The sequence below is a fragment of the Rhipicephalus sanguineus genome, chromosome 2, assembly GCF_013339695.2.
Source record: "Rhipicephalus sanguineus isolate Rsan-2018 chromosome 2, BIME_Rsan_1.4, whole genome shotgun sequence".
NCBI lineage: Eukaryota > Metazoa > Arthropoda > Arachnida > Ixodida > Ixodidae > Rhipicephalus > Rhipicephalus sanguineus.
Window position 1 is genome coordinate 2,962,113 of NC_051177.1, and position 11,653 is coordinate 2,973,765.

Below are 11,653 nucleotides of genomic sequence, written 5' to 3' on the forward strand. Positions count from 1 at the left end.
ATAGGCCCAGCACGTGTGACGGGGATTTAGGTACATTTCAACATCCAGAAATTTCATAACATTCTGTCTTGGAAGTTCTATCGTGAATTCTAACCCTTTAAACACATCATGAAAGGTGTCCGAGACATATTGTGCAGTTGTTTGTAACTGACATTCAGCATCAAAACACAAAAGAAAATCGTCCACATATCGAAAACAGGCTATGACACCTAATTTTTCCAATCTTTGCTTAAGAATACGGTCGCCTTTTGCCATAAACAGGTTGCACAGAACAGGCGCGATACACGATCCAATTGTAATTCCTTCTCGTTGCACAAATACAGTTCCTTCGTGTTTGACACATAATGACTGCAGATAAAGCCGTAACAGTTCCAAAAAATCTTGCACCCCAGTCAGACATTCATTCATAAACTTTGTGCTGCCGTATGCGTCGATGCTGTCTTCGATGGCTTGAACGGCTTGTGCTTGCGGAATGTTATAGAACATGTCTTTTACATCCACTGATAAGCACGCAATCGGTCGGTCATTCTTCAGAAATTCTATGACCTCTTGAGATCCATTTATCTGGTACAGGTCTTCAGTTGGGAGAGCCGACAAATGTGTTTTTAAATATCTTGCAATTTGGTTTTGCCAAGATTCCTTGTTTTCAACAATTACCCTAAACGGGTTGACCTCTTTGTGTGTTTTTACCGCGAAAAATGGACGGAGTGCGACTTCCTTGCTGTCTTTGAATTGAAGAATTTCAATGCAACAGACATGGACCAACAAGGGTTAGATGACTTACGCAAGAGCGCTAGTAAAACATGCGGTAGAACAGGCCTGCCCAACCTCCAGAAAAAGATCAAAGACAGCAAGGAAGTCGCACTCAGGGTGCTCGCCCCAGCCTTGGACCCAGGGTGCTCGCCCCAGTCAAGCGTGACCAGGCTGCCAGCAAATCATGGTGCAGCACAGCATCTTCTAGCTTGAACCAGCAAACCATATGACAAGGCGTGTGCACACCATGAACACAATCACGATGGACTTGACGCCACATTGCCCAGTGGTACAATCATCGCAACGACAGTGCGCGTGAGTGCTATCTTCGAGAACTTGGTGGCGCGGGAGTTAAGCGCATTGACTATAAAGACTATACTGCTGACTAATGTCAACGAGTTTGTGCATTGCTTATAGCCTCTCTAACTGTGCATTCTCATGCTGTCTTCTTGTGCATCATGTTCCCCTTGTCTTTATAAATGGGTTCTTCAAGTTGATTGGTTCATTTTGTATGTGGTCGATAAGCTGGGCCCACTGAGTAACCCCATACTCATCACACCTGTTGCACCAAACTCATTTATCAGTACTCTCCTACGCCACAGTGCTCGACTTGTGCAGTGAGATAAGACTGTCATCATGCCCCATGCCCAAAAATGTGGCGATACCGACAAATGCTTAGGCAGCCTTGGCCATGGTGATCATAACAGTGAGGAACTGACCAAGGGCCCCAATGGTACGGCGGCATTGTCATGTATTTCGGGAGTGCTTGCAATAGATGGAATTAGAGGCGCGGGAGAGTGCAATGGCGCACAAACAACTTTATACCTCAACACTGTAAAACAAGCGAACACTCTAAAATTCACACAAATAAGAAAATTCTTGCACAAAATAACCTATTAACAAATGATATCTGAACTAGTCAACTAGCTTGCTTAGCTATCAATCCAGCTCTAAGCCCTAGGTCAGTCTAGCCACATTGGCTTCTCAGTCGCATCCATAATAGAACGTACTTAGTGTTTGTGCAGTTGACTAGATGCCAGAGTGGACTCTATGTTGTCCATATGTCACGTCGTTGTCGCTCAATAACAACCAGACGAGCCGCTTGTCTCAGTCAGCAGTTTCCCGGTTGTCGTAAAAGCTGAGTTCACCAGCGAAAAACATTCACAAAACGCAATACAGTTTCTAGACCTAAAGATAACCTTTTCTAACAACCACCCTTGTTAGGCGTATAACCCGAGGTCTGTCAAACCACTCCTTAATTATAATTCGGGGCATTCTAAAATAGTAAAGAAGGGCATCGCTACGTCGAGCCTCGGGGCCGCAATTAGGAAGTCATGTGGGCACCAGGGGGAAAAAAGCGTTTCTGATCAGGTGGGTCGCCTTCAGGCAGCCGGGTTCCCGACTCCTGTAATCACTTCCGTCTGCGAAGGACTAGTGCGTCAGATTAAGAAGGGACAAACAAGTGTAGAAAAAGAGTGGCCAAAAAAATGTGCCACTATGCCCTACAAGCACAAAATGGCGCATGGGTTAAAAAATGTGGCGTCGCGTTACGATGTTCAGGTACTATTTTCAGCCAAAAATAAGTTAGGAAAATTGTGCCCAATGGTGAACAAAAAGCATGATAAAATAAGGTCTAGCCAAATTAAATGCGGTGTGAAGCACAGGGACGCAGCAGCAATGCCTTGTGCACAAGGGGTAGCGTACAAAAACCCTTAACCTGTAAAAAAGTGTACATCGGGCAAACGGGGCGCTGCCTCTATGTACGGCTAAAAGAACATTCCGGAACCTTCAAGACATGCACGTATGCCAACCTGCCTTCTCACTGCAACACGTGTAGGTTCAAGCCATTGTTCAGTGACTCGACAGTGCTCTTTAGACACAGTGATCAAACGACACAGGAACTTGTGGAAGCTTTCTACATTAAAAAAGAAGGAGAGTTCTGTGTCAGCCAAACATCGGTTTCTTTACACGAAAAAGAAGTAAACTTAATCAGCCGTATGTTTGTTTGATCTTTGGTCGCTCCTGCGCAGTCTCTTCATGGTATAAAAGCATTTTCTTTTTTTTTTTCCTTGTTATGGTACCTTGCCAGCTCCTCTGCGCATGTTCTTGATGCTTATCATTTGTGTATAAATAATCTGCATATGCCTAATAAACCACATTCGAGAGTCAGCGCTTGTTCTGTGTATCCCTTTCTTCGTCCCGTCCGTCTGCGCGCTGTTTTTTGCCCATTATGTATCACCAACTAGCCCAACTTTCGGTCCTGCTGAATTTCAATACTTCGTAATTATTACTAGATGCCACTTTTTCGAAATATCAAAGTTGGGTTCGATTTCTGGCATGAAGAACTTCAATTCTCCCATTTGACACAACCACCTAACTCCAATAATTAAAATGTTAATTAATTTAACTTTGTTAATTACAGTCCCAAATAATTTAACCATCTTAAAATCCCTGCCACTACAGAAAAACCAATTCTGAAGGCAGCAATCAAATATCGCATTTTCCTGATTTTTTTAGAAGGTTGGACACATTTCTTGAAACACCCTGTATAATATACTTTCTCACTTCAAACAGAAAGTTCTTAAACTCCCAGAAAGAAATTACTTTTTGTGCACCCATTCAAATGAAGTTTTCTTGGACCACATCACTGAGTAAAAGTGCCTGAACATGTAGAATTTTGCACATCTTAACACGAAAGCATTACTTGGCTGGGTGGGTGAAATTGTGCACTCACTCGGCATCCTCAAAATCCATGTATGGAAAGCCCAAGACCTTTCGTGCCCGAACTGATTGATGCCGGCACTGCAGTAAATTGCATCCGTGGATTAGGGGAGGAGGATCCCTGCTGCAGAAAGGCAAGTCCAGACTTGAGCAAAGCGCACCTTTGTCTGCCTTATCAGGTGGCCTTCAACTTCTGTGGAGGCAGTGTCACAAGGGAATACATAACCACAGCAAGTCCGATGTCAACAGTGTAGCCCTAGCATCAACATCAGCAGAAGACTCGTCGACGAAGCACTCCTTTGACGAAGAGGATGACTCTGGAGGAGCGTGAATTTAAACATGTATGCTGTGCGCCCAAGTTGCCAAATACGACAAGGGCTGGGAAATGCAGACACAGGAGAACCTGCTTGGCAATTTAACCGTATGGGTTGGATATCCATACATGACTGCATGAAACATTCACGTGCTTCATTGGTGCTGTAATGGAGTGGTTGGAAAGCTGTGGTACACGCAGAGAGAAGTTCATGGAGAAATAATCAGGGTCACCATCACAGTAGTAATCACTGTAAAAGATGGAACAAATTCTTATCATTCAAGAATAGGCAGTGAGAACGAATAGAGTGCTTGACCATGAAGGAAGTGCATTTTAGAAGGTAATCAAAGACAGTTGAGTGCAGTATGAGCCACCTACATTTATAAGCAAATAAACAAAAGTTGTGCATGTCATAGTGAGCCTTCTGCCCCACCACACTCACCATTTTGTTTAGTATTGTTGAAGGTCTACACGACTTGCTGATGCATTACCTATTTTCTTTATTTTTAATGAATGAGATGCACAATTCAGGCATAATAATCAGTTAGAATGTCCAAGGCAGGAACAGATTGTGCTACACCACAGTGAAATGAAAAGAATTGTGACATGTGCCTCTGCATATGTCACAATTCAGACTAAGCAACAATAATGTTTATGCAGTTTCAGCATTATTTGTAGCCAATTGGTGTAAGTAACGCCCTCGTGACCTCTCCATACACTTGCAGGCCTCGTCGTTATGAACTGGGTGAGCTGATCGACTACATGTTCAGAGTGATGCGAAGAGAAGTTGGATACATTCGTTATGACATGCGTTTTGACCCATTTTTCTTGTAAGTATCCTCGCGGGCATGTTAAAGCACTTGTGATCACCTGCCCTCTCGTGCATGTTCTTCTAGGTTGCGTGTGCAGTTCCTTGAGACGTTTGGCTTCAAGTATCCACACCTGTCATGGGAGAGGTTGGAAAGGGTATGTGTCATGACAACTTGAATTGTTTCTTTGCTGTTGAGCTCACTCTGTATCTGGAGGAAGTTGAGCACAGCATTGCTGAAGGACAACTTGCCACTAGCTGAAAAATAATAGTAATTGTTGCAGAATGCCGGCACCATCTGATTCTTGCATGCTTTACAGGCAGATAGTACTAACAGTGGATACCCGTCACTAGGTTATATAATGTGAAAACTCTTTCAGATAGTATTATCAGTGGAGTTTTGATGTGAAGCTTGCATGATGAGAAACTGCAGGTGGTCAAAATTTCCGGAGCCCTGCTCTACAGCTTGCTTGATAATCATATCATGGTTGTGGCACATAAAGCCCCTGAAAATATTGTGATATTGGTGGATGGAACGCAGATATTTCTTGAATGCACTAGTGCTGCCTGCCACACATCTCTGTTTTAGTTGTAATCATTTTTGCTTTAAAACATTTTACTGCTATTGGCCCACTGGCATTGGCATCAGCAGTGCCTGCAGTTCTGCCATGTTTGAATGTCTTTTAGTTTTTAAGATCTCCAGTGCAACACCTTTAATTGCAGTGTCTAAAAAGTCTACAAATTGAGGCACAGCGAGACAGTTCATTACCAGCTGCTGCTGCTATAGTGACATGCACAACAATGGTATCTTACTTAATTTGAACAGCACAAGGAAGGAAAACATACCATTGCTCTGTACCGTTGCTTTCTTCCAAGTCTTTTTCTGTGCAATTTCTTAAAGCATGGCCATACTTTTGGGTGGTTTTATTTTACTTGGTGTATAAACAAATGATATGTGTTTCCTCTCCTAGGAGCACACGTCGGATGTTGTGTATTATGAGCACCCAACCCTGGATGACCTCAAGGTCTCGCTCACCTGCATTGAGGACAGATTCCCATTCGAGCTCAAGTACTACCGTGAGGCTGCGTACTACGACCCAGACATTGCCCAGTTTGAGAAAGTCAGGCCTCCGCCTGTCATTCTCGATTGATTCTGCTGTACAAAACAAATCGAGAGGCCTCAATAGAAACCAGCTCACGCAATGTTGTCTTTACTGTTCATTCTTTCAACATGGCAGATGATTGAAGTACATAAAAACACTTAAGATATGTAAAATTGTTTAGTTACTAGTTTAACACCAATGTTGCAGTGGTAGTATAGGAGGTGTGTGCCACAGGAAGAAAAAAATTACCAATGCCGAATGTGGTTAAACCGGGTTTGTCGAGCGATAGACTGTGATTGCATGTAATCGACGGCCCTGCTCCTCCTTCCCCCATCCCTGCTTTTGGCAAAGTGGCCGCCAGCAGCCGCTTTTGTAGCAGCAAGTACCGCATCAACAGCACAAGACAACACACAGAAGCTGCTCGGTGCCATTAAAGTCCCTAGGTTTTTTTTCTCTTAGGTGCCATCGGCACAAATGGGCAGTGAAGGATGGATGGATGCTATGAGCGTCCCCTTTGTAACGGGGCGGTGACGTCTGCCACCAGGCTCGAAAAAAAAAAAAAACCTTCCTTGTTTCATGTTGGCCTAATACCTTATCTACATTGATTAAATCTATGTTATTATACCAAAAAATACAAATTCACGGTCTATCTCTCTGCCTCTTAAGGCAGAATGACCTTATTATTCCCCCATTATTTATTTTTGTTCTTTATCTCTACTTTTCTGCCACCAATACTCTAACCGTCTCTTACTTATTTCTATCGCGGACATATGTTCAGCTTTCCATTGTTGTCCCTAAAACCCAAGGCTTCATGTAGACTCGTGCCCACACGTATACCTGGGTGAATATCGCCACATTCAATCAGTACATGTTCCATCGTTTCCTTAGTTCCCCCGCAGCATGTACACTGTTCTTCTTCGTTACTGAATCTCGCTTTATAACTACGCGTTCTAAGGCAGCCCGACCTTGCTTCAAACAGTAAAGCGCTTCCCCTTGAATTATCATAAAACCTTTCCCTCCTTATTTCCTTTTTTCCCTTTCGGTAGTTACTCAGAGCCGGCTTCTTTTCCATCGCTGCCATCCAATAAGTCCTCTCCGCCTCTCTAACCTTCCGCTTAATGCTCCTTGTTGCCATATCGCCCGCACTGCTAGCCGTATATTTACTGGTGAGCCTCCTAGTTCTTTTTCTCCTCTGCGTGTCAACACTTTTTCTATACAAATACCTGAAAACCTTCTCTGCCCATCTACTCTTCTTCATTATCCTCAGCCTCTCTTCGAATCTCATTTTGCTCTGAGCTTCCCGCACTTCAAAGCCTGTCCATCCCATATCACCCTTTACAGCCTCATTTGTCGTCTTCCCGTGAGCGCCGAACGCGAGGCGGCCCACGGTCCTTTGATTTACATCCATTCCTGATTGTACCTCTGACTTCATGCACACCACTGAGTTCCCAAATGTAAGCCCCGGGACCATCACACCCTTCCACAGCCCTCGAAGCACCTCGTACCTATTGTACCCCCATAAAGCTCTGTGCTTCATAATTGCAGCATTCCTTTTTCCCTTTGCTACCGATGCTTTCTCTTGTACCTCCATATATCTATCCCCCTCATTTACCCATACTCCGAGGTACTTGTACTCGCTTACCCTCGGTATTTTTTGGCCCTGTATAAAGACCGCATGGTCTTCGTGGTCATTGAATACCATCAATCCACATTTTGTTGCACTAAATTCTAGTCCTAGAGCCTCACATTCCCTTCCGCATATATCTGCCAGTCGCTGTATATCATCTTGACTGTCCGCAAATAAGACAATATCATCAGCATAAAATAGACCTGGAAGCTTCTGCTCAACCATCGTGCCGACCTGTTTGTGTGACAAATTAAATCCAATGTTGCTACCTTCTAGCGCTTTTTCCATCCTCACCATGTACAGCATGAATAACAGCGGGGACAAAGGACATCCCTGTCTCAGCCCCCTGCTAATTTCAACGCTGTCCTTGCTACTTATTCCTTCCCATTCTATACAAACTGTATTTTCTCGGTATATTTCCCTCAAAAGCTGTATACAGTCGTCCTTCCAGTATATCCCACAAAATTTCCTGATTAACGTTGTCATACGCCCCGGTAATATCTAGATAAGCTACGTATAAGGGCCTGTTTTCTATTTTCGATATTTCTGTACACTGAGTAAGAACAAACAGATTATCGTCTAACCGCCTGTCGATTCGAAATCCATTCTGAAGTTCTCCCAAAATATCATTTTGTTCCACCCACGCTTCTATTTTTAATTTTACTGCCTGCATCACCAACCTGTATAGCACCGATGTAATGGTTAGCGGTCTATACGATCGAATGTTATCCTTTTCTCCCCTGCCTTTATAAATTAAGTTCATTCTACTTTTTCGCCAACTGTCTGGTATTTCCCTCTCCTGTAAGCACTTTTCTACGGCTTTCAGCAGTGCTTCTTTAGTGTTATGTCGGAATTCGTTAATGAGGCTGACGGGAACCCCATCTAAGCCCGGTGTAGTGCGCTTAGGAATTTTTCCTTCGGCTTTCTTCCAATTGAAATTCTCTAGTACTACATCTTCGTCGGTTGCACTCCTTTGCGTACTTTTACTCACCGGGGGAATCCCCTGGGCGACCTTTTTAAACGAATCGGCTGTTATCTTTCGGATGTAACCTAGCGCTTCATACCCTTCCAATTGATTTCCTCCTTCATCTACCATATGTTGTTGCATTGTGACAGACTTCCTACCCAGCGCTTTTAGGTGGCTCCAGAATATCCTAGGCGCGGTCTTCTTCTTTTCGCGAATCTCTGTCATCCAGCGTTCACTTTCACCTTTAATTTTTGCCTCGACTAATTTCTGCACAATGGATTTTTGCTCTAAATATATTTCCCATATTTGGTTGACTTCGTCCTGTGGCCGCTTCTCCTTTTTTGCTTGTCTGTGCTCCCGTGATGCCTCACGTCGCTTCTCGATCGCCTCCCGTGAACTTGGATGCAGCCAATGCCTCTGGCGGCGGCGGCACCAATGACTGGCCTTGAGCTGCTGTTCGTTTTCAAGAGGATGGCCCCTAGAATTGGGGTGGGGGAGAGACTGGATGGATAAATGCTATGAGCGTCCCATTTATTAACAGGGTGGTGACCTGTATGCCACCAAGCTCTAAAAAAAATTGTTTTTTTGAAGTCGGCCTGATGCCTTTTTTACTTCAATTAAATAAATCGTACCATTTATTAACGGGGTGGTGACCTCGTGCCACCACGCTTAAAAATTTTTTTTGTTTGTTTGCAGTCAGCCTAATGCCTTTTCTACTTCAATTAAATCAAACTTACTCTAGAAAAAGAACACCGTAAAGCTACAGCCCGACTCTCTGTCCCTTATGACAGAATGACATTATTTTTCCCACTATTTATTTTTGTCCTTTCTCTCCACCAATCCTCTAACCGTCTAACGATGAAAACTGACGAGGATGATGCGGCGTGGAGTGCATGAGACACGGGCGCATGACAGTGCCCGCTAGAAGTAGTAGTTAGTTCGCTTAACATTTTTTCCAAACTATCCGATTCTTGGCACATCCCCCAGGGTGAGTGTGCGCCAATATTTTAGGATCTACATCTACCGTTATCGATGGGGACGTCAGTCTCTCTGTCTGTAAAGTTTGGTGCCATGAAATCCGGAAGAAGGCTCACGTCTTGCACCGATGATGGACCGCCTGCAACACAGCCGAGGAGTAGTTCCAGCCGCTGCTACAAGTTCATCACATCTGCTACCGAAGCTCTGCAAGCGAAGAATCCTTCTCCGACCGACCTGCAAGTTGTCTTGGATGTCCTCCAGGACAAGGACACGGTGCTTGCAGATCTCAACCAAAAGATATCTGACCTTATGACTAACGGCGCCAAGTATGAAAAAGAAGCGACAGAGGCTTTTAAACATCATGATAAGATCCACAACACTATGAGCAGTGTCCGCTACCTTCTCAAGTCGGCTGGAAAGCCCGCAGACAGCGCTGCACCTGGCGTTGCTACCGAAACCGGCCCCCAAGGAGTCTCCGCTCAAGTAAGTTACCAATCAACACTACGAGTTACCCTGTCGAAACCATAGGCGTGCGCACAGGGGGTGTAGGGGGGGCGCCCCCCCCCTAATCACCTAAGAGGGGGGCGCAAAATCTGCCCCGTACATTGACCCTTCTAGTCACTTAAAAGGGGGGGGGGGCGCTGCAACGAACCTTTGCCCCCCCTGATGGGGAACCCTGCGCACGCCTATGGTCGAAACTACAGGTACCCGTTTTCTCCGGGGAACTTCACGAGTGGCAGGGCTTCTGGGAGCATTTCGAGGCCATGATCCACAACACTCGCAAGCTGTTATACATTGAGAAGTTTACTTATTTGAGATCCTACGTAACCGGAACAGCGAAACGTACGATCAAGGGTGTGCGCCTGGAGCAGGCAAACTATGTGCGGTAGCTCAAGGTGCTCCAAGAAAGGATTGCCCGTCATATCGCCCTCGTAAACGAACACATTGATAGCTTGCTTGGAATCGCTAATGTGGATCGTTCAGCTGCGGGAAGAGGTGTGCTTTCGCATCAGCTGCCTGTATTGCCTCGTGGTTCAAGCATCAGAGTACGCTTTTATTCTTTATCGTGTGCTCATGCGATCTCTCCCCGAAGACATCGCCATTCTCTGCCGGCAACGCGTGAAGGAGATCGAAGTGAACGATGGAGTTTCTCCAAGGTCACTGCAAGAAGAGATGTGTAACGTGATGAAGGTTCTCCAAACACAGATCGAGAGCAGAAAAGAGGGCTCCCGTTGGAGGCGCCTACGGAAATCCAGCCCCACGGGGCACGAGTGGAGCCACCCTCGCTTACTGTTACAAGAGACAGTTTATCATCAACAGCCACATCGCCAGTGTCATCATCATCATCATCGGCTACGCGGCAGATCCGGTTAAATAAACATGGCGTCCGAGTAGAACGAGTCTCCCTCGTCTCCTGTTTGCCGCCCTTGCCAAAGATATTTAAACATGGTGTCAGAAGTGGTGACAGGCATCGAGACAAGCAGGACCGCGAGCGATGACCAAGCATGAGCCGCACCTTGACCCTCAACAGTGAGTTCACCGATACGAAGCAACGACAAAGCTGGCTGCAACAGCAACAATGGCAACCCACATGGCGATTGAGCCACCGGGGAAAATGTGCCTCACGGGAGATCTGTGCGCGAACTGGAAGTCGTTCAGACAGCGTTTTGACTTGTACCTGACTGCGACAGGCCAAAAAAACAAGTCCGACGAGCAAAAGGTGGCAATGCTTCTAATGATTGCGGGACCTGCGGTCACAGATGTCTACAGCACTTGATTTCGGCGAGGCAGCACCCGGCGCGGACCGCTCACGAGTACTGAGTGTTGTTCTGGAACAGCTGGACAAGTACTTCGCCCCGAGAAGAAATGTACTCAAGGTACTTGTTGCGATGCAGAAAGCAGGAGAAAGATGAGCCCTTCGACTCCTTTCTCACGGACCTAAAAACGAGGGCACAAGACTAATTTCGAGGGACAGCGCGACAAGATGATACGCGATCAGGTAATCTTCGGCATCCACAACGAGGATGTCCGAATGAAGTTGCTTGAGCTCGAAGACCCGACTCTCAAAAAGGTCGCAAAAGTTTGCGCAGTGCATGAAAGCTCAGCAAAGCAGTTGAAGGCGTTCAGACAAGACGCAAGCAATCTGAGCCAAGACGCCGACCCTCTGCACGCTGTGAAAGCAACGAAGCAGAAAAATGTGACAAAAGATTCCCATCGCATCAACGAAAGCTTGCTGGTACTGTGGCACAGTTCACATTTTCAAGAAAAATTTATGCCCGGCATGAGGAAAAGAGTGCAACTAACTGTGGCAAGCGAAACCATTTCGCAAAGCAATGCAGGACCAGAGGTAGTGTGCGAGCCCTGTATGAAAGTGACTCCAGCT

The 11,653-nt window shown here is 45.5% G+C and overlaps 1 protein-coding gene across 1 annotated transcript in view; it reads left to right on the forward strand.

The window, feature by feature from the left end:
- The window catches only part of LOC119381023 (uncharacterized), a 168,971-nt gene extending 163,192 nt beyond the window's left edge, over positions 1 to 5,779 (forward strand). The window contains 3 exon segments of the mRNA XM_049412129.1: positions 4,513 to 4,617; positions 4,684 to 4,753; positions 5,567 to 5,779. Coding sequence (XP_049268086.1) covers positions 4,513 to 4,617; positions 4,684 to 4,753; positions 5,567 to 5,746 — 355 coding nt within the window. The 3' untranslated portion in view covers positions 5,747 to 5,779.
- The last annotated feature ends 5,874 nt before the right edge of the window (positions 5,780 to 11,653 follow it).